This window comes from Phyllobates terribilis, unplaced genomic scaffold (genome assembly GCF_046119375.1).
Source record: "Phyllobates terribilis strain yellow unplaced genomic scaffold, ASM4611937v1 Scaffold_5__5_contigs__length_657084704, whole genome shotgun sequence".
Lineage (NCBI taxonomy): Eukaryota > Metazoa > Chordata > Amphibia > Anura > Dendrobatidae > Phyllobates > Phyllobates terribilis.
This window is the reverse complement of record NW_027362765.1, coordinates 54,589,962-54,613,057: the sequence shown is the minus strand read 5'-3', so window position 1 is coordinate 54,613,057 and position 23,096 is coordinate 54,589,962. Positions and strand designations below refer to the sequence as shown.

The 23,096-nt window shown below is 42.4% G+C and overlaps 1 protein-coding gene across 2 annotated transcripts in view; it reads right to left on the bottom strand.

The window, feature by feature from the left end:
* Window positions 1–9,376: 9,376 nt before the first annotated feature.
* LOC141271947 (uncharacterized) overlaps window positions 9,377–23,096 on the bottom strand; it is a 208,897-nt gene continuing 195,177 nt past the window's right edge. For both annotated transcript variants that reach the window (XM_073682195.1, XM_073682194.1), the window contains exon 7: window positions 9,377–10,991. In XM_073682195.1, the coding sequence (XP_073538296.1) occupies window positions 9,643–10,991 (1,349 nt within the window). In that variant the 3' untranslated portion in view covers window positions 9,377–9,642. The remainder of the gene's footprint in view (window positions 10,992–23,096) is intronic.

The window sequence follows — 23,096 nt, the reverse complement described above, 5'->3', positions numbered from 1 at the left end:
GGAGGCCCAGGGGGATGCCACTGCCTCCTGCCCTTCATGAAGGTTATTTGTACCATCTAATCTGTGCCCCAAAGTAATTAAGGAACATCACAACTCTGTGCTTGATGGTCATCCAGGTGGTAAGGCAACTGCAGACCTCCTTTCTCGTCGTTTTTAGTGGCTGGGTTGCATCGGGATGTGGTTGAACACATATCTGCTAGTAGTATTTGCGCACGTTCTAAAGAATCGCCGTCCGTCTGGTATTCGTCTTCTGCTACTTATTCCTAGCAGGCCATGGACACACTTGTCCATGGATTTTATAACTGACCTGCCGGTATTTGCAGACAAAACTGTGGTTTTGGTGGCTGTAGATGGGTTCAGTAAAATGGTTCACTTTGTCATATTGTCGGCACTTCCGAATGCCAAGACTCTTGCTCAGGTGTTTATAAATGAGATCGTGAAGCTTCACGGGGTTCCCTCTGATGTGGTGTCAAAATGGGGAACCCAGTTTGTTTCCAAGTTCTGGAGGGTGTTCTGTTCTCGACTGGGTGTGCAGCTGTCCTTTTCCTCTACCTTCCATCCCCAGTCGAATGGACAGACCAAGTGCGTTAATCAGAATTTGGAGATTTACCTCAGGTGTTTTGTCTCCGAAAATCAGGAGAATTGGGCATCCTACTTACTGCTTTCAGAATTTGCTATTAATAATCGTGAAGAATCTACGGGCAGGTCACCCTTTTTTGGTGCATACGGTTACCATCCAGAGTTTGGTACTTTTAGTGGGGGAGGGGCTTCAGGAGTTTCTGAGGAGGAACGCTTTGCTTTGTTGGTCTCCTCGGTGTGGTGGGGGGTTCTGAGTAATTTGAAGATCACGGGAGACAGATACAAACATATCACTGATAGAAAACGCTTGTCAGGTCCGAATCTGAATGGGAATAACTTTGTGTGGTTGTCTACCAGGAATATCAAGTTGAAGGTTCCTTCTGGGATTTATTGGTCCCTATAAAATAACAGCTGTCATTAACCCAGCAGCTTTTCGTCTTGAGCTACCTCAGGCCCTTAAGATCCACAATGTCTTTCACAGGTCTCTGCTCAAGAAATAAGTGGAATCTCTTGAGTTCTCACCCCTACTGCCGCACCCAATAATGGTTGATGATAATCTTGAGGTTTTGATTTTGAGGATTGTAGATTCTCATCTCCAACATCGTTCCCTACAATATTTGGAGCACTGGAAGTGTTATGGTCAAGAGGAAAGGATGTGGGTTTCAATATCGGAGGTGAATGCCCCCAGGCTTGTTAGCTCATTCCACACTTCTTATCCTGAGAAACCTGGTCGTAAGTGTCCGGAGGTCACTCGTAGAAGGGGCGGTACTGTCACGAGTGTGTCAGATGCAACAGACAGGCGCTCAGCATCTGGCTGCAGAAGGTCTCTGCGTTTGACATTGCAGATGCCTTCTTAATCCTTCGGACTTTTGGACCCAGTAGCAACCTCCCTCCTGCTCTAATTGACACACCTGGACCTGGGTGTTTATAAACTCTCAGTCTGCTTCAGGGAGTCACTAGTGATATTCACTTTTTTCCTTGTGAAGGCTTGGAGCTATAGCTGTCTGCTTATTTCCTCTCTGGTGCCCTTGGAGGATGTTTGGTGTTATCTCTCTGGAGTCTGTTCAAGCTAAGATTCTCCCCCCTTGTTTGTCTCCCTTGTTGTCTTTAGTTTATAGTGGGGACTGACCAGTGCTCACCCCCCTCCCTATCCAGGGCCTAGCTCTAAGGATATACAGGGCTTAGGTTTCCTGCTCGGCGATTGGTGTGGAACTAATATATTGACGATAGGGTAGGAAGGGAATTACTAGATCTGCCTAGGGGTCTCCACTCCCCCTTCCCCTCATCCTTCTTGTTGCACTTAGTCTTTCCCACACTGTGCGTGACAACAACCCACAGAGAGTATGCTGTCTCAATCAGTTGTTTCAACAACCTGCCCAGTAAACTTGTTGCGATCAGACCTACTGGCAAAAATCCATGCCAATATCCAAGTTAATGGGGATGGATCTGTGACTCTGACCACTCTACTATCACAGGAACACTCATATGAAGTATATGGCCTCTTCTCGCTACAGGACACACCTGATAACTCAGCAGATGTGACATTGATAGCACAAGTCCCGAACACCCTATGAGCACAAGGTCCAGAAGATATTGGAAGACTTCTAGACCAGCATAAGGAAGTAAAACTTAAGCCAGGAGCTCTGTTACCACAGAAACCACAACAACCACTCTCCATTCCGAAATGTGCTGTTATCGCCCAACAACTCAAAATCTACCACAGGAATGGAGCTGTCATCCCCACCAAATTCACTGTGCAATACACCATTATTTCCAGTGAAGAAGAAATCCCCAAAAGGGTCAACCCACCAAGTTCCGCATGGTATAGAACTTGCGTGCAGTTAATGAAGCCACGGTACTGGACACCCCGATTGTGCCAAACCCGCACACTCTTCTATCATTCATTCTGTCTACTTCCCATGGTTTACGGTGATTGATTTGGCCAACTCCTTCTTCAGTGTTCGATTAAGCCCTGACAGCCAATACTTGTTTGCCTTCACACATGAGAGCCAACAGTATACATGGACTGTGATGACTCAGGGAGGCCAGAACAGACCCTCCCTGTTTAGCTAAGCCATGACTACTGCCCTGGAGCCCTGGAAAATGACACACCCCACCATCACACTCCTAGAGTATGTTGATGACCTCCTCCTGTGTTCAGATTTCAAGGAAGAAGCACAGAAAGAGTGAATCTCATTGCTCCAGTTCTTGGCATATAATAGCTGCAAGGCATCGAGAAATAAATTGCAATTCTGTCAGGATAAGGTTGTATCTGTATCTCAGATCAGACAAAGCATCTCACTGAAAATAGGAAGACAGCCGTGACAAACATACCTCTGCCAACAAATCCAACACAACTCCAGTCTTTCCTTAAACTTGTATCCTACTGCCATCCTTGGATCCTTGATGCTTCTGTACACATGCAGCCCTTGTATGACTGCCTCAAGGACATTCCCTTCTGTTTAACCAAAGAAGCCATTGATGGATTTTACGTACTGAAGAGCACAATCACGTCTTCCCCCGCTCTAGGGCTACCTGACTAACATAAACTATTCTGCCTATTTGTTATGGAGAAGAGAAGACATGCTACTGGGCACAAGCTCACAGAGGGAGACAGCGTCCACTTGGAAACTACTCTGCCAGACTAGACCCAGTTTCCCGTGGAGCACCAACCTGCATGAAAGCTGTGTTTGCAACCCACCTGTTGCTGCACAAGACTTCTGACATCATTCTGGGTCACAGGTTGAGATAATGACACCTCATGACATGACTGCCATTCTGGCTTAAACACCTATCTGCTGCCCATCATCTGTGTCTACAATGCTCACTTCTGCTCCCAGACAACGTCACTATCTCCAGGTGTCCTTAAACCTCTACCACCAAGAGGGGAAGATCACATCTCTGACATGCTGATGGATGAGGTTGTCGACTCTGTAATGGGCCAACCCGATTGCCTCGCTCTCATGAGGCAAGAAACCTCCAGATGTGCCTCTGGAAAACCCTGACCTGACTCTCTTTTTGGATGGATAAGGATATGCAGACCAAGAGGGCCATTTCCACACGCGAATGGCAGTGGTCACAGAAGACACCATGTTACTAGCACAACTACTGCCTGTATCCATGTCTGCACAGGAGGCAGAACTGCTTGCCTTGACAGAGGCTTGCAAGATAGCTACCCAGAGGAAAGCGAACATTTATAGCAATTTCCGTTATGCTCATGGGGTGGCCCATGACTATGGACTAGTGTTGAGTGAGCTTGCTCATTTAACCCTTTAAACGAGCATGCTCGGGTGCTCACCAAGTAGTTTGTGTGCTCTGCATCTCTGAGCTGTCGCGGTTGTTAGACAGCTGTGACACATGCAGGGATAGCCTAACAGCCGCGACACATGCGACGGCTCAAACAGAGATGCCGAGCACGCCGAAACTACTTGGTGAGCACCCGAGCATGCTCGTTTAAAGGGTTAAACAAGCTCGCTCGCTTAACACTACTATGGACCAATCTGGAGGGCAAGAGACTTCATCAAGGCTAATGGAACCCCTGTATGACACCATAAAGCAATCCAAGAGCTAATGGAGTCCATGTTAATGTCAGAAAGAGCGATAAAGGTTAAGGCACACACTGGAGGAACCTTAAGGGAAGTGGGCAACAGTTTGGCTGACAAAACAGAAAAAGAAGCAGCAATACTACCACTTGGCACAGAAACATCTCGAATATGCTCTTTAACGGACCCTAAAATAGGAAAAGACGGACCGGATGAGCAATCTTGGGAAAATATGGTTCTAGCCTTCGAGAAGCAGACTTCCAAAGAAGAAAAGGAGAAATGAATCCAGGATGGAGGCAGGTCGGATGAAAAACATCTGATACTACAAGAAGGAAAACCGTGCCTTCCAAGGGTCCTCTACTCCACGGTAGCCAGATGGGCTCATGGCACCACCCACCAATCAAAAATGAAGATGCACAATCTTGTGAGACAATATTACCATGCACCAGGCTTGTCAACAGTAGCAGCAAACTACACAAGGGGATGTCTTGTCTGTGCCCACTGCAACCCGGGAACACAGAAAAAACAACTTAGAAATGTATACCCAAACAGTGTCGGACTGGGGCGCTAAGGGCCTACCGGTAACCAACTCCGGGTTCCCCACTTTTCAAATTCATGCAAATGTGACATTATCCTCAATCACAGATTTATTTAACCATGATCTGTGTGGATTGTTAAATGAATAAGATGCAGCCTTTGTTTGTGCATAGTGATTCAAGTATATTGTGCCAAGTACTGCTCATATAGGAGGGTGGTGGCCCACTCTTGCACAGGGGCCGACTGGATTCTCCTGTTCTGTGAGCTAGTCCAAGCCTGCACCCAAACCCCTAAACCCTTTTCAGCGCATACAAATAGGTCACATACAAATGCCACATATTCTCAGGATGGCCAGAGCCATTTCCCATGAAAAATCAATCAGCTAGAACAACTGCAAAGAAGCTACTTTCTGAGATAGTGTGCAGATATGGACTCCCAGAGACCATAGAAAGTGACCAAGGGCTTGCATTCACAGCCAATCTGACAAAAGAGATATGGCAGACCTTGGGAACAGAGATAGACTTACACACTAAATACCACCCACAGAGCAGTTGCAAATTTGAAAGATTAAATGGGACATTATAAGCAAAAATGTTCAAAGCAGCACAGGAGACAGGGAAGCCATGGCATGAAAGTATTCCCCTTGCATTATTTAGTGTTAGACACACACCAGCCTCCCAACCAAATTCAGCCCCTATAAGGCTATGTGCCCACGATGCAGAAATGCTCTGGATTTTTTCCTGAGCGTTTCTGCATCTCCCTGGCAGAAAAAACGCATGCGGATTGTACATGAGGATTGTACATGCAGATTGTACATGCGGATTGTACATGCGTTTTTCCTGCCAGGGACATGCGGATGTGAAGCGTTCTTCACTTGCATTTCTGCATGCGAGTTATCAAGCGCTTTCCAAGCGATTTTAGCATCACTTGGAAAAGTGCTTGACAACTTGGTCACACTATATAAATCAATGCAAACGGCATGGATTTAAAGTATATAGTGTGACCGTAAAGAATGGTAAAAAATAAATACTTACCTTCTGATGGCCCCCGGAGTATTTATTCGATGCGTCTCGGCTTGCCGGCAGCTCGCGGTACACTGAAGGACCTGCCGACATCAGCGGTCGCGTGACCCGTCACATGACTAAATGACGTCAGCGCAGGTCCTTGAGTTCACCGCGAGCTGCCAGCAAGCCAAGACAAGCACACCGGGGGCCATCAGAAGGTAAGTATAATATTTATTTTTTGTTTTATTCTTTTTTTTACAGGTTCTATGTTACCTGGGTCCGGAGGAGAGTCTCCTCTCCTCCAGACCTGGGTACCATCCGCACATTGAAACGCATGGAATGCGCATGTACATATACAGTGATGCGTAATCCATGCGTTTCAATGCAAGTCAATGGCGGCGAAAATGCAGCGCTTCCGCAAAATAATTGGTAGTGCTGCGTTTTTTTCCGCAATGATAATCCGCAGCGGAAATTTCTGCAGCATGTGCACAGCACATGCAGATTATCATTGGGGAGCATGGCAGGCCTTCTATCAAGCGTTTTTTAAGCATTTCTGCAGCGGAATTGCCGCTGCGGAAACGCTTAAAAAAACGCATCGTGGGCACACAGCCTAAAATCCTATTTGGTAGTACTCCCATGTTAGGATTGTATTTCCCACAACAGTTGTCTATGCAATATGACACTCTGATCAAGTTTGTTAATTAACTAACTAAACACCTAACTTTACCTCCATTCTAGATCCTCAAGACCTAGAAGGGACCCACAAGATACAACAGGGGGACTGGGTCCTCACCAAGAAGTTCAACAGACAAACCCTCGAGCCCAGATACGACAGCCTGTTCCAAGTCCTGTTAACCACCACAGCAGTAAAGGTTGAAGGAAAGCCCACATGGATCCATGCATCCCACTGCAGGAAGGTGCCACATCTAGAGGCCAGTGGCAGCCGCCACTCTTCATCTATCTGTCATATATCCTTTATCTAGTAAAAGGGGCAGGGAACCACAAGGGGACAATAACTAAAGAAAAAGGAATAGTGGTCTTCTGGTGCAATAGCTCTACCCCAAGGGTGACATACCAAGTTGACTATTGCATCATAGTAGAATGTCCATCCCCCATGGAGCAGTTTGCTGCTGAGACATGAGAGCGCTCGAACTGTGAGAATTGGTCACTTGTTGGGTGGAACAGTGGTGAAAATAACTGGGAACATCAACCAGTCCAAGCACAGGAACGCAAGAATAAGTGGGGAAAGAGTCTATTACCCCGCATCACCCTAACAAAAGGCACTTTTCGAGGAAGAAGCTTTTCAAACCCCACCTTAATCCCCAGCCTCATGTGGTACTGTTCCAAGGATGGGTGCATAACTCTGTACCTCACCATTGAGAATCCCTCAGAAAATGACCAAGGTTATATGTATTAAGTTCAAGTACAAAGTTTGGGAGAAAGGAGGAGGGTGGGAAAATAGGCAAGTATTGGCTGAGGAATATCAATAGATCTGTCTCACCTACACAAACTGGAATCATGGATGAACCAATAATAGGGGCCACATTTCAATCAGAATTAACATATGAAGACAAACTGGCCCTAGAAACAGGGTTTTCTGACGCCGACATCTGGTTGGAATGGCTAAAATATACTGCCACTAGTAAAAATCGCTCCTCCTGCATAACCTGCTCCACCGCCCAACTTCAGTTAGGTACTGTACGCTTCCCAATAGACCCAAGGACAGATCAGGAGGGTTTCAAATGTGTCTTCTCAATGTACTCACAGCACCCCAGTAATTCAAAGATATGCCAAGCTTTATCACAATTATACCCACCCTTCCAAAAGAGATAACGAGTCACCAAATAGAAAAAAAAGGGAGAACTAAAAGGGTCTTTCGATTCTCACATCTACATAGATGCTTTGGGGGTCCCACAGGGAGTGCCTAACGAATTCAAAGTTAGAAACCAAGTGTCACGGGTGTGTCAGAAGTGACAGACAGTTGTCCTGTAGTTGGTTGCAGAAGATCTCTGTTTGGCATTACAGACACCTTCTTAGAGGCTATCTCTAAGACCCAGCGGCTACCTACCTCTGGCTAATTAACACCCAGGCCTGGGTGTTTAAATACCTGCTGTGTTTAGAGAGAGGAGCCAGCGATATTCATTAATCCTTGTATAGGCTTAGCAAGAGCAGAACTACTTTCTCTCTGGAGCTTGAGGACGTGTGCACATTTGTCTGGAGTCATCTAAAGCTAAGCAATTTCCCCCTGTCTGCCCTCCCTTGTTGTCTTTAGTGTTCAGTGGGGATCAACTAGCCCTCATCTCCTCCCTTCCCTAGCCTTAGCCAAACGCCAGGGAACGACAGGGCGAGGAACGCGTGCAGCGATTAGTGAAGAGCCAATATAGGGACGTTAGGGGAGACAGGATGATATTATATCAGCCAGGAGGTCTCCACTTCAACCTCTCCCTAGAGTTTCATTTCCATCTTCCCTTTGTGTTGCACTAAGTCTTTCCTAAACCTAGCGTGACACCAAGTAGCAGCTGGATTTGAATCCATTTTCCCCATAATAATGGCAAACAAGAATGTAGCTTGGATAAATTATCTATACTATAATCCACAATAGTTTGTGAACTATACTAGGGAATAGGGATGCCCTAAAAAGGAATTGTTGAGCAATATGGCTTTCCAAAATAGGATGGCACTAGATATAATTCTGGCAGAAAAAGGAAAGGGGTCTGCAAAATGATAGGGACTAACTGCTGCACATTTATAACCAATAACACAGCCCCGGATGGGAGCATAACTAAGGCACTTAAAGGACTCACTGACATCAGAAGAACTAGCTCAAACTCAGGTGTAAAGCATCCATGGGATACCTGGTTTGGGTGGTGGGATTGATGGCAAAGGGCCCTTATCAAACTAGGAGTAGTGATATGTGTTTTGTTCATATTGGCCTTAATTCTGAGCTGCGTAGCTCCATGTGTTAAGAAAATGATGACACAGACTATGGAAAACACGGTGATGGTAATGCATGCAGATTTCGGGGATCCGAATGATGAAGGATATTATGTGCCCCTGAGGAGGATGCTACTTTCACTTCTGTGACTGAGGAGTATGCCAACTTGGAAAACGCTAATGAGGGACACAATAGGATCTGACTTCCTTCTGCAGAAGTCCATTAGGAGGGAGTCCATCTATTAGGGATGGAGTGCCTCATAAGTGGTGAAACAACCATTGGTGCACTAGGACAAATCGACAGGCTCGACAAGAACAGGGCTAGGTTTTTGCACATCTCTGAAGGGTGGGACTGATATGGATATCATTAATAAACGTAGATATTCAAAATGGTGCTGTCATTGTGTCATGTGACTTTTAGGGAAATTCTTCTGCATTCTGCTAATGATCATAAAAGGCAATAACTGCAGCTTAATTTATTATAATAAAGACATGCACGCTTGTAATCCCTCCAAGAGTTTAGCTATTTAAGCTTATGTACTTCCTTAATAAACAGAACTTCTACTTTGACTAACACTGACAGTCAAGTGTCATTATTTCTCCACATACTTGCACATACACCTGATTGAGAACAAATTTGGCAGCAGACAATTAAGAGGATTGCATACCCTTGGAGTGTGCCCCCAAAACAACTTTAATGCAATGTTTTGTTATTTCTTGTATTATTTTTAAAAGAAAGGAGTTAAAAAAACTGATGTTTGGTTAAACTATTTATTGCATACAGTACATTAAAATACCTTTTTCCCCTGTGTATCTACTTTGGTTTTAAAAAAAAACTTAAAAAATATTGAATATTAATATTTAAATATTTACTTGGAGCATGAAAATGGTTTCTCCCCTGTGTGAGGTTTTTGATTGCTATGATTTGGTTTCTTAATACCACTTTTTTACCGCAATTTGAACATGTAAAGGACTTCTTCAATTGTTGAGTTCTTTGAAGTGTAAGAAAAGTGGATTTACACAGAAATGTTTCCACGTTCAGAAGATTAAAATGACTTTGCCCTCATGTGAATTTTCTGATGAGAAACAAAAGAAGATTTCCGCTTAAAACATTTCCCACAATCTGAACATGAAAATTGCTTTTCCTTTGTGTGAGTTTTTTGATGATTGACAAGATATGATCTCCAATAGAAAGATTTACCACATTCTGAACAAGAAAATGGCATCTCCCCTGAGTGAATTTTCTGATGTGCGCCAAGATCGGATTTGTGGCCAAAACACTTCCCACATTCTGAACATGAAAATGGCTTCTCCCCTGTATGAATTCTCTGATGCCTAACTAGATCTGTATTCTGGTTAAAACATTTCCCACATTCTGCACACAAAAACGGCTTCTCCCCTGTGTGACTTCTCTGATGTTTACCAAGATTTGATTTATCTGTAAAACATTTCCCACATTCCGAACATGAAAATGGCTTCTCCCCTGTGTGAATTCTCTGATGCCTAACAAGATCTGAATGCTGGATAAAACATTTACTACATTCTGAACATGGAAATGGCCTCTCCCCAGTGTGGATTCTCTCATGTTTCTCAAGGTTTGATTTAATTGTAAAACATCTGCCACATTCTGAACATGAAAATGGCTTCTCCCCTGAGTGAATTTTCTGATGCGCAATAAGATCTGATCTGTGGCCAAAACATTTCCCACATTCCGAACATGAAAATGGCTTCTCCCCTGTATGAGTTCTCTGATGCGCAATAAGATGTGATTTGGTGCCAAAAAATTTCCCACATTCTGAACATGAAAATGGCTTCACGCCTGTGTGAATTCTCTGATGCCCAAGAAGATGTGATTTTTGGCCAAAACATTTCCCACATTCTGAACACGAAAAGGGCTTCTCCTTTATGTGATTTCTCTTATGTTTACTAAAACTGAATTTATCTGTAAAACATATTCCACATTGTGAACATGTAAATGGCTTCTCCCCTGTGTGAATTCTCTGATGCCTAACAAGATCATTATGCTGGTTAAAACATTTACTACATTCTGAACATGGAAATGGCCTCTCCCCGGTGTGAATTCTCTCATGTTTCGCAAGTTTTGATTTAATTTTAAAACGTCTGCCACATTCTGAACATGAAAATGGTCTTTCTTCTTTGGAAATTTTATGATGGTCAACACTCCTTTGGTGATGATTATAGTGTTTAACAGTATGTAACGAATTAGTAGACAGGACTTTTTGAAAATAATCAGATGACAAATCTTTACTTTGAAGGGTTGAAGGTATAGCTGGAAGGAATAAATTCATTTCATGCACATCTCCTATCATACCACGATCATCTGTTATAAAATCTGAAGAGATCAGATGTCCTTCTGAGCTTTTAGAATGGTATACTGTAAAAAAAAAATGTAGTATTACTTTTTCAAATTCTAGAATCAAAAAATGAAAATATGTTAAATAACATTTCTAAATTAAAATTTCAATATAAATTGCAAAAAAAGTAGAACTTTTCCGCCGAATTCTGAAATTGGGCAGGATGAACTATCCATCTAATATGTATGAATAGAATATATTCAATTTCCAATTATTTTGTTCTCCTGGAAGGAGCTGGCTGGCAAATTTTGGTTTGGGGGGCAAACACCCAACACTGGCCCAGGAGCGGCCCATTCTTAGTATATTAACAAGTGACATTAAATGATTGATTTTAACTATTAAGAGGCAGCTGCAGTGCACCCAATTCCATATAACTCAATGTATTGTTTTGGACTGCAGCTGTAGCTAAATGGTTAAAATCAATCAGTAGTGCTACAAAAAGTCACCACATAGCTGAAGCCTTAATAACAGTGCTGTTGAACGCTCTTATGGAGCTGAAACATTCATACAGGTTCTGAATAAAAAAAATCAAGATTTCACATGCACCACAAGGAGTGTGGTGCAAATCGCTATTTGGATTTTCTAATATGACTGTTCAAACCAAGCACAGGCACTCGGTGCACCCTTGGCACTGCCAAACAGTTCAATGCACCTTCTTACCTGCTTTTTTTCCATCCATCTCTTCCTGGCTCTATTAAAGGGAACCTGTAAGGTCCTCCATGAACTCCAACCCAACAGCATTCACTTATTTATGAGAAAATCCCCTGCCTAACCAGCCCTGTATAACATTTTTTGGTAAAAAATGAGGTTCAAAAAAGCATTTATATTGTCACCATTTCCTATGCTAAGGAGGGCTTTGACTAGTCGATGGGGCATTAGTTTTACCAGACTAGTCAGCTCTCTTTTCATGTTATCACGCCCCAGGAGCTGTCGTCATGCAAATCTCGCGCACACACACCGCACATTTCAGCCACTTCACTACGTCTCTGAAGCCAGGTGTACACTTTTCAGATTCACAGCTGCACTGTGCATGACCAGAAGCTATCTTCTGAAGTTCCAGTTATGCACAGTGTGCCTCTGAACCTGGGAGCGTGCACCTGGCTTCAGAGATGCAGTGAAGCTGCCGAAATGTGCAGCACGCGTGCGTGAGATTTGAAAGAGCTGGCGAGGACTACGGCTCCTGCACCACATGGGCATGATAACATAGAGGGCTGACTAGTCTGGGGCAACTAACACGCCATTGACTAGTCAAAGACCTAATTAGAATAGCAAAAGGGGACAATATAAATGCTTTTTTATACCTCATTTTTATTAAAAAATGTTATACAGGGCTGGTTAGGCAGGGAATTTTCTCATAAATAAGTGAATGCTGTTGGGTTGGAGTTCATGGAGGACCTTACAGGTTCCATTTAATAGAGCCAGAAAGAGATGGATGGAAAACAAGCCGGTAAGAAGGTGCACTGAATAAGGTTCATGGGATAAGTCATCACTATTAGATGGTTTGGGGTCAGGTACAGCTGTTATTTGCAGCAAGACGTAAACCATTTCAATAGAGCGGCAAAGTGCGGGTGCCGCTGAGTAGCAGGTGCTGCCGGGTACTGCAGAATGGCTGTAGCTATAATAGGAGCTCCCCCAGCAGCAGCTGCTACAGATTGATCATTTGCAACCACATTCAGTTATTATATCTGGCCCAAATAACAGCAGATCGGTGGTGATGGGGCTGGATGTTGGATTCAACAATATCAAATTGATGACTTAACCCATGGATAGGTTATCAATCAAGTTTTGACTGGACAACCCCATTAAATTATACAATTTCACATACTGAAGTGAGATAGTGAACAAAAACACACAGTAGCAAATTTTCACTCTGCTAAATCCATGGTAGTTTTGCTGTTCTGACTATTATATGGTCTGGAAGCGATGGGACAGGGTTTACTGGCCACACGTTCTGCTTATCATCCTGCTGGTGAGTGCTAGTAATGGCCGCACAGACACCGGGACTGCTCGCCAGCAGTACAAGACGTCATGGACTGACTCAGCCTATCACCACAGAAGAGCGGTCTCCTGCCGATGCAGACATTACTAGCACTCACTAAAAAAGCAGTGGCCATAGCAGCACTTATACATTGAGCTCACCTCTCTTTACTCTGCCAGTCACAGTTACTGCGCTGCTGGCATAACAGTGATCTTCTCAGGAGCTTATCAGTTAACACAGTACAATAACTTCTCCCACATTCTCTTCTCATGCCTGCCTGTGAGAGAAGCCTGGCTTCTAGAGACGAGTGCAACCAGGTCATTTACATTTAAAGGTGCAGCATGTTTACAGCATCAAGCGGCTCAAAACTGATTCTAGGAGACCAGCCTGGGGGGCACATGGCCCTCTGCCCCCTGGCCCAGCCCGCCCCTGCCTGGAAGATAAGCCACCAGAGATGTCTGGTAGATACTTGATTGAGAACTCAAATGATGTATATGGTGAAGTTAAGGGAACTAGCTGTTGACCAAACAAGCATTTGTATAACAGCTATCTAAGAAGTGTGAGCACTAATCACTAAACAAAATCACTATCCAACAGCGCAAGGACTTAGGTATGACATGATGCTAGGCCACCATGCTTTTTAGCTCTGATTTCCAACTCTTCGCTGAAGCCAGAATCCTCATTGTTTCATGTTTCAGTGTGCCTGTGGTCACTCAGTGTGTCCAGTAAAGAAACAAAGGGATTTTGGGGTCAAGTGATGTCCGTCTTATTCTTTCCCTACATGCACTTTCATGTAAAAAGGATGAGGGATGCCAATCCGAGTGTAAGTGGTTATTTAGTCAACGCGTTTCTAAGTGTACAAACTTTTTCCTCAGGACAACCACGTGGTTGAGCACTATTAAGTTATTCTCTCAACATTGTTACCCAGATAAGACCCTATTTTTGCGCTTTGTGTCTTTCCAGTTCTCCCTTTATTTGGGCCTACATGCACTTTAGCACAGAGTAAGATGGATGGGGGAACAGTAATCTCATGTATGAAGAAGCCATAGCTTTGAAACAAGTGTAAGGTTTGAGCTACAGAAAATTGTATTCCATTCAGACAACATTGATTAGTTTTCTTTTTTCCGCAAAAAATATTTGAACATGTCATATGAAGCAGGATTTTAATAACACTTGTTGTATAGCAAATATAGAACTGATCATCAATAACAACTGTGTATATACAGTGGGAAAAAATAAGTACTTGATACACTGCCGATTTTGAAAGTTTTCCCACCTACAAAGAATGGAGAAGTCTGTAATTTTTACTGTAGGTACACTTCACCTGTGAGAGACAGAATCTAAAAAGAAAAACCAGACAATCACATTGTATGATTTTTACATAATTAAATTGCATTTTATTGCAGGAAATAAGTATTTAATCACCTACCAACCAGCTCTCACAGACCTATTAGTTTTTCTTTAAGAAGCCCTCCTACTCTGCACTCATTTCCTGTATTAATTGCACCTGTTTGAACTTGTTTCCTGTATAAAACACATCTGTCTAAACAATCAATCACACAATCACACTCCAAAGTCTCCACCATGGCCAAGACCAAAGAGCTGTCTAAGGACACCAAGGACAAAATTGTAGACCTGTACAATGCTGGGATGGGCTACAGGACAATAGGAAAGCAGCTTGTTGAGAAGGCAACAACTGTTGACACAAGTATTACAAAATGGAAGAAACAGAAGATGACTGTCAATCTTCCTCGGTCTGGGGCTTCATTCAAGATCTTGCCTCATGGGAGTAAGGATGACTCTGGGAAAGGTCAGAAATCAGCCCAGAACTATGTGGGAGGACCTGGTCAATGACCTGAAAAGAGCTGGGACCACAGTCTCAAACATTACCATTAGTAACACACTACGCCGTCATGGATAAAAATTCTGCAGGGCACGCAAGATTCCCCTGCTCACGCCAGCACATGTCCAGGCCCGTTTGATGTTCACCAGTGACCATCTGGATGATCTAGAGGAGGCATGGGAGAAGGTCATGTGGTCAAATGAGAACAAAATGCAACTTTTTGGTATTAACTCCACTCGCCGTGTTTGGAGGAAGAAGAAGGATGAGTACAACCCCAATAACACCGTCTCAACCGTGAAGCATGGTGGGGAAACATCATACTTTGGGGTGCTCTTCTGTAAAGGAGACAGGACGACTGCACCATATTAAAGGGAGGATGGATGGGGTCATGTATTTCGAGATTTTGGCCAACAACCTCCTTTCCTCAGTAAGAGCATTGAAGATGGGAAGTGGCTGGGTCTTCCAGCATGACAATGACCCAAAACACACAGCCAGGGTAATTAAGGAGTGGCTCCGTAAGAAAAACTTCAAGGTCCTGGAGTGGCCTAGTCAGTTCTATTGAACCCAATGGAATATCTTTGGAGGGAGCTGAAGCTCAATGTTGCCCAGTGACAGCTCCGAAACCTGAAAGATCTGAAGATCTGTGTGGAGGAGTGGGCCAAAATACCTGCTGCAGTGCATGCAAACTTGGTCAAGAACTATAGGAAACGTCTGACCTCTATAATTGCAAACAAAGGTTTACAAGTGCTTCTCACTAAATTAGAATATCAAAAAGTTAATTCATTTCAGTTCTTCAATACAAAAAGTGAAACTCATATTATACAGAGTCATGACAAACAGAGTGATCTATTTCAAGTGTTTATTTCTGTTAATGTTGAGGATTACAGCTTACAGCCAATGAAAACACACAATAAAAATTACAGACCTCTCCCTTCTTTGTAGATGGGAAAACTTGCAAAATTGTCAGTGTATCAAATACTTATTTTCCCCACTGTACATCCATTTTATGTGTAGTCATTTCAAAGTATGACCATTTCCACCACTTTCCACACTGTAGACTTAAAGCACACCTGTCAGCAGGTTTGTGTTTAGTAAACCACATACACTGTTATGTGGGCGACATTACACTGATTAATATGATTCCTTGGTTAATGAAATCCGTCCTGTGGTTCCAGTGTAATGTTTACTTTCAGTTTGAAGATAATGATATGCCCGTGCTTCGGGGTGGGCTCTATCTGGTGCTTACATATTCATCTGTATACTCTTATGACAGCTCACTGAGCCTTCACTGACCTGCTTCCTATTTTACATAATGCATTTAGTAGTGCGGGGCTAGGTAAAATAGGAGGCAGGTCACTGAAGGCACAGTGAGCTGTCATAAGAGCATACAGATGTAAGCAGAGCACCAGATAAAGCCCATCCCACAGGCCGACCTGGAGCATGGGCATATCATTATCTCCAAATTGAAAGTAAAGATTACACAAGAACCACAGGACGGATTTCATCAACCAAGGTATAATTTTAATCAGTGTAATGTCGCCCACCTGATTGTGTATGTGGTTTACTGAACACAATCCTGCTGACAGGTGCGCTTTAAGAAAGGGACTATTGAATAGAGTTGAGATGAGATTTTTTTTGGGTGTAAAGAATGTTTCCTTAGCGCTCGAGTTATACAGATCCAAGACTGGGGGCATTGGATTACTGGAAAAAAGTGAATCCAGATTCCACTATATAAAATCTTCTTTCTTTATTTAATCCATTAAAAAGTAAAAGCAAGGGTACAAACACTGAGGGAGATGTGAGGGGAAAAAGGAAACGCAACACAGTATACGCGTTTCGAGGACATTACACGCTCTTGAACACAGTGTGATGTTCTCAGCAATACATAGGTATATACAGTTGTGCTCAAAAGTTTACATACCCCGGTAGAATTTTTGCTTTCTTGGCCTTGTTTCCAAGGATATGAATGATAACAAAAAAATTTTTTCTCCAATCATGGTTATTGGTTAGGTGAAGCCATTTATAGGCAAACTACTGTGTTTTCTCTTTTTAAATCTTAATAACAACCAAAAACATCCAAATGACCTTGATCAAAGTTCACATACCCTGGTGATTTTGGCCTGATCACATGCACAGAATTTGACACAAATGGGTTTGAATGGCTACTAAAGGTAACAGCCTCACCTGTGGCCTGTTTGCCTGTAATCAGTGTGTGTGCATAAAAGCTGAGTGAGTTTCTGGGATAAAGACAGACTCTTGCATCTTTCATCCAGCCACTGACGTTTCTGGATTGTTAATCATGGGGAAAGCAAAAGAATTGTCAACGGATCTACGGGAAAAGTTAGTTGAACTGTATAACACAGGAAAGTGATACAAAAAAATATCCAAGTAATTGATAATGCCAGTCAGCAGCGTTCAAACTGTGATTAACAAATGGAAAATCAGGGGTGCTGTAAAAACCAAGCCACAGTCAGGTAGACCAACTACAAATTTCGGCCACAATTGCCAGGAAAATTGTTCGAGATGAAAAGAAAAACCCACAAATAGCATCAGCTGAAATTCAGGACTCTCTGAAAACTAGCGATGTGGCTGTTTCAATATGCACAACAAGGAGGCACTTGAAGAAAAATGGGCTGCATGGTCGAGTCGCCAGAAGAAAGCCATTACTGCGCAAATGCCACAAAGTATCTCGCCTGCAATATACCAAACAGCACAGAGACAAGCCTCAAAACTTCAGGAACAAGGTAATTTGGAGTGATGAGACCAAAATGTAACTTTTTGGCCACAACCATAAACGTTACATTTGGAGAGAGGTCAACAAGGCCTATGATGAAAGGAACACCATTCCTACAGTAAAGCACGGAGGGGGATCACTGATGTTTTGGGGATGTGCGAGCTACAAAAGCACAGGAAACTTGGTAATAGTTGAAGGAAAAATTAATGCAGCACGTTATCAGCAAATACTGGAGGCAAATTTGTACTCATCAGCCTGGAAGCTGAGCATGGGACGTATTTAGACGTTCCAACATGACAATGATCCAAAAAACAAGGCTAAGTCGAGTTGTCATTGGCGACAGCAGAACAAAGTGAAGGTCCTGGAGTGGCCATCTCAGTCTCCTGACCTCAATATCATTGATCACTCTGGGGAGATCTCAAGCGCGCAGTTCATGCTAGACAACCCAGGAATTTACAGGAACTGGAGGCTTTTTTTCCAAGAAGAATGGGCAGTTTTACCATCTGAGAAAATAAAGAACCTCATCCACAACTACCACAAAAGACTTCAAGCTGTCATTGATGTTAGAGGGGGCAATACACGGCATTAAGAACTGGGGTATGTGAACCTTTGATCAGGGTCATTTGGATGTTTTTGGTTGTCATTAAGATTTAAAAAGAGAAAACACAGAAGTTTGACAATAAATGGCTTTACCCAACCAATAACCATGAGTGGAGAAAAAGTTTTTTTGTTATCATTCATATTTTCCAAAACAAGGCCAAGAAAGCAAAAATTCTGCCGGGTTATGTAAACTTTTGAGCACAACTGTATAATGGGTCAGGTAAGTAATCAGGTTGAGATCCTGGGTGTGATCAACTGAACACCACATTAATTAACCAAACCCTCTTAACAAAACACGTGAGACAAAAGTGTTTGATTAAAAAACGTATAATAAAATAAAACAATTGTGCCTAAAAAATGAATCTACTGAACATATACATACAAAGAAGAAAACAAAGTATATACAATGTTAATTCTGGAAAAAAAACAATGAAAAATGGTGGAATAAAATAAACCAGATAAACGCAGCTCTGTGAACATAATGCAAAAAAACATATTTTAAAGGCTGATATGTAGGATTTAAGCTCCTGCCAACACTAAAATGTGCAGATAATTAGTAATATTGCTGAAAATACAATAATATCAAGAATTTGGACAGTATTTTTAGGATGTAATATCAAAGAAATTATTGCAGTACATTCAAATATCTTATAATAACTTTATTAGGAGAATAAAGGGTCAGACACAATAACCAGTCAAATTCCATCCACTATCAAAGGGGTTAATCGCACACTCCGCCACCACTGAAAATAGAGACCAGCAAAGAGCACTAAAACAATAAATTCAATCCCCTTATTCGATGTGAGGGGAAATAGCAGTCTGCCGCAGTAAAATAATTAATTAGAGCGCAAGCCTCGCAGCCCGGGAACAGCACAAATCAGACTTTCTCAGAAACTACAGCGCCGCAATATACATCATCATCAAGGTAACCAAAGACGCCAGACAGCATGAATAATCACTAGAACACATGTATAAGTGAGTTATACATTGAATAGTTAGTTCTAATAGTAATAGTGCTTGGTGAAAACACAATCCAAAGCCAGCGGCAGGGACATGGAATATACATATGGAAAAGAATCAGACTATTGAAATAAGTGATTAAAATATCCACATAAACAAAAAAAACACCATCTGAAATACTCACTGAGCCGGCTCAGTTATATGTCATTTACTGAAGGAAAAAATCCAATAGCGCATACAATTTCATGATATGTGCAAACATAGTCAAATGTCATAACTAGTGAATGAAATATGGATCAGTTTATATCAAGAGGAAAAAGATACTCAACAAATGGACTAGGTTTATACATATCCAAAATATGAAGTATAAAGGATTAATAGTGCAACATGAACTCCCTTCTTACATTTAGACCAGTTGGTACCCGAGTATTGAGAATATAAATCCAAAAAGCCTCACGATCTCGTAATTTACGCTCCCGGTTACCGCCCCTAATATGTTTTGGTATCTGTTCAATAGCACATGCCCTATAATAGTTTGTTTGTTAAGCCTCGCGATAACCTGTCTAGCGAAATTTGAAATATTTCCATTTGATTGTTGGGAGATGTCATATAAATGTTCACCCACCCTAGTCTTAAATTTTCTTGTTATGGTTTCAGGTTACACAGTGTGCATTTCAAAACATACGCAACAAAATCCGAGTTACAATTCCACAAAGCCTTGATATCGTACATTTTATCAACATGAGATCCTCGAAATGTAGATGTTTTGAGAGAAATGGTGCAAGTTTTACAGGGGTGTTGTTCACACTTAAAAAAGCCTGATACAGACAACCAGTGTTGGACTGGCCCACCAGAGAACCGGTGAATCCTCCGGTGAGCCCTGGCTTCTCCTTCAGGAGAGTTCATAGTGCAAACCTTGCAGCTGCTATGGGGCTCTTGAGTGGGGGAGAAAGGTGGGCCCTCAGAATCAAATCCTCTGGTGGGCCCAATGTTCTTCAGTCTGACACTGCAGACAACCAATGTGATGGTCTCTGTATAGAGCTATTGTGACCATTATGGAGACTAGGTGACAAATAATTCGCTAGTGAAGGGGCTCGTTGTGACTCGATCCTCACACCTTTTTTTAAAATTTGATCCATGGTCTCATCATTCCTAAGAATATGTAAATTATTATGTACAATACGTGAAATTTCTTTAAAGTGGGCACTATAAGTTAGAACTAAAGTGGGTTTTTGCGGAGAAAGGCAATGGTTACGATGAGACTTATTATTAGCTGTTCGACATGCCAACAATTGATTTCTAGATTTAGGCTTAACAATCTGAGTGGCCCGCTCCAGGGTCCATTGGGGATTGTGTGATGGGGTGTGAGACGGAGCAGGCAGAGACAGCAGGCTGATGAACAATCCAACAACCTTTATTGAGACTGGGAGAATATAACACCAAACGTAGCTGTAGTTCCTTAGTCAGTAACACAGAGAGGGACAAATCTGGGGGCGCCACCCGGTAATCCAATGCCAAGTACAATGCAACAACAGTCTCAGACTAAGTCCTCAAATCCAGCAGCGTGGCAAGACATCAAAACTGATCTCCAATGTTCAATAGTCCAACGGATCTCCAATAGTCCATACACGGCACACATCCTAGCCCTTCACACAGCACAGAATCAACTAACTGAAAAACATGTGTCTTATTATTCTCCTTCTCTTGGGATCAGCCCCCAGGTTGGGCAGAGATACAAACACCCCACCACCCTTAAACATGTACTTCAGGTAACTCGAAGAATGAGGAATCTTCTAGAACTCCAGTCTCCAGCCAGTCTGTAGAGTTGTGTTTTTAAGGGAAGCCTCATGCAGAGAGACAAAAACACACAAGCCCCCATTAGATGCAGGACAGAAAATGCTACTATAGGCCTGAGTCCAGTATGGTCCATGAAAACAGGCTGGGGGGGGGGGCACTCTGTTTTCAAGGGAAGCCTCATGCAGAGAGAGACAAAAACACACAAGCCCCCATTAGATGCAGGACAGAAAATGCTAATATAGGCCTGAGTCCAGTATGGTCCATGAAAACAGGCTGGGGGGGGACACTCTGTTAAGTAACCTGGTAAGTAACCGTTGTTTAATCATTTTGTTTCTTCAGTAAAAGCTGCAGTATTATTACAGTTTGGTTTGGTTCTCATAAATTCTCCTACGGGGATGGACTTGATGGTGTGAGGAGGATGATAGTGTTAGAACTCTCCTGTTAGGTTTTTTCTAGTTTGCTGGTCACATGACCATTTTTGCCTATTTAATCCGGCTCCGCCCTTCTGGCCTTGCTGGACTTCATTGTATTTACTACTCTTGAGCTAGCTTGGTGCTCTGTTACTGTTCTCTGTTAGTTTTGCTAGGTCTTCGGATCTCTATGTTCTTTGTTGTGTGTTTGTCTTTGACTGCTACAATTTCTGCTAGGAGGTGTCCAACTTTATCCCAGTCCCTAGTTCTTGTAAGGATTCCTCCCTTGCATCTATAGGTCTTCGTACAGACTAGCCGAGGACTTTAGCGGGTCTGATCGCAGGATCAGGTTCCAAGTTACATCGTAGGGATCCAGTTTAGTTCGATTGTAGGGACAGATCTCCTGTCTTTCCTTAGTGCTTGTAGCAGATCATAACAGATAGGTATTGCCTGCACATTTTTTTGCGAAAAAGTACTGCTGGAAATAGGAAAACCTACAGTAGATTTTAAATGAAGATCTAAAAAGCAGATAGAATCCTTATGAGAGAAAAAAGTAAATTTCAAGTTACATGAATTGTTTAAAAAAATCCACAAAGAAATATTAGATATGTCACCTCCCCACACCATCAAAATATCATCAATATATCTAGAATACAAAATGATAGAGTCCCTAAAAGGATTATTTTCGCTGTAAATAAACATTTCTTCCCACCAAGCCATAACAAAGTTTGCGACTGAGGGGGAAAATTTGGCCCCCATTGAAACGCCGCTTCTTTGAAGAAAAACATTTTTGTTAAAAAGAAAATATTTATGGGTGAGCAGAAACGATAATACAGATTCCATATAGGATTGAAGATCCAAGGTATAGTCACTTTATTTGCGGAGATGGTGACGTACTGCTAATATAGCAATATAATGGGGTATGGCAGTATAAAGTGAAACTACATCACATGTCATCCACGACCATGTAGACTGCCAACTAACTTGATGGAATAAAGTACTATCTGAGAAAGACTGATTTGTGCTGTTCCCGGCCTGCGAGGCTTGCGCTCTAATTAATTATTTTACTGCAGCGGACTGCTATTTCCTCTCACATCGAATAAGGGGATTGAATTTATTGTTTTAGTGCTCTTTGCTGGTCTCTATTTTCAGTGGTGGCGGAGTGTGCGATTAACCCCTTTGATAGTGGATGGAATTTGACTGGTCTGACCTGTTATTCGCCTAATAAAGTTATTATAAGGTATTTGAATGTACTGCAATAATTTCTCTGATATTACATCCTAACAATACACTGTGTTCCAAATTATTATTCAAAAAGTGTTTAGGAGTGATAAGGTAAGAATTTTTTTGTTTGTCAGTTAAACTCATTGATGGTGATGTGTGTCAGGGCTCTTTATATGTGTCCAATGAAAGGCAAGACTACTTAAGAAGGCTGTCCCACATTATTAAGCAGCCTACATTTTCTGCCAAAATGGGAAAGAAAAAGGATGTGTCGGCTGCTGAGAAGCAACAAATTGTGGAGTGTTTAGGTCAAGGCATGACTACAATCAACATTGCCAAGACACTTCATTGTGATCATCGCACAATCAAGAAGTATGTAACTGATTCACAGTACACACGTGTGCGTGCTGATAAGGGAAAATTGAGGACTCTTTCCTACAGGCAATTACGTCAGGTTAAAAGAGCAGCGGCAAAAAAGCCTTGTCATAGCAGCAGACAAGTTTTTGAAGCTGCTGGTGCCTCCAACTTCCCCCGAACAACAAGATGCAGGGTCCTTCAGAGGTTTTTGCAGCTGTGCGTAAG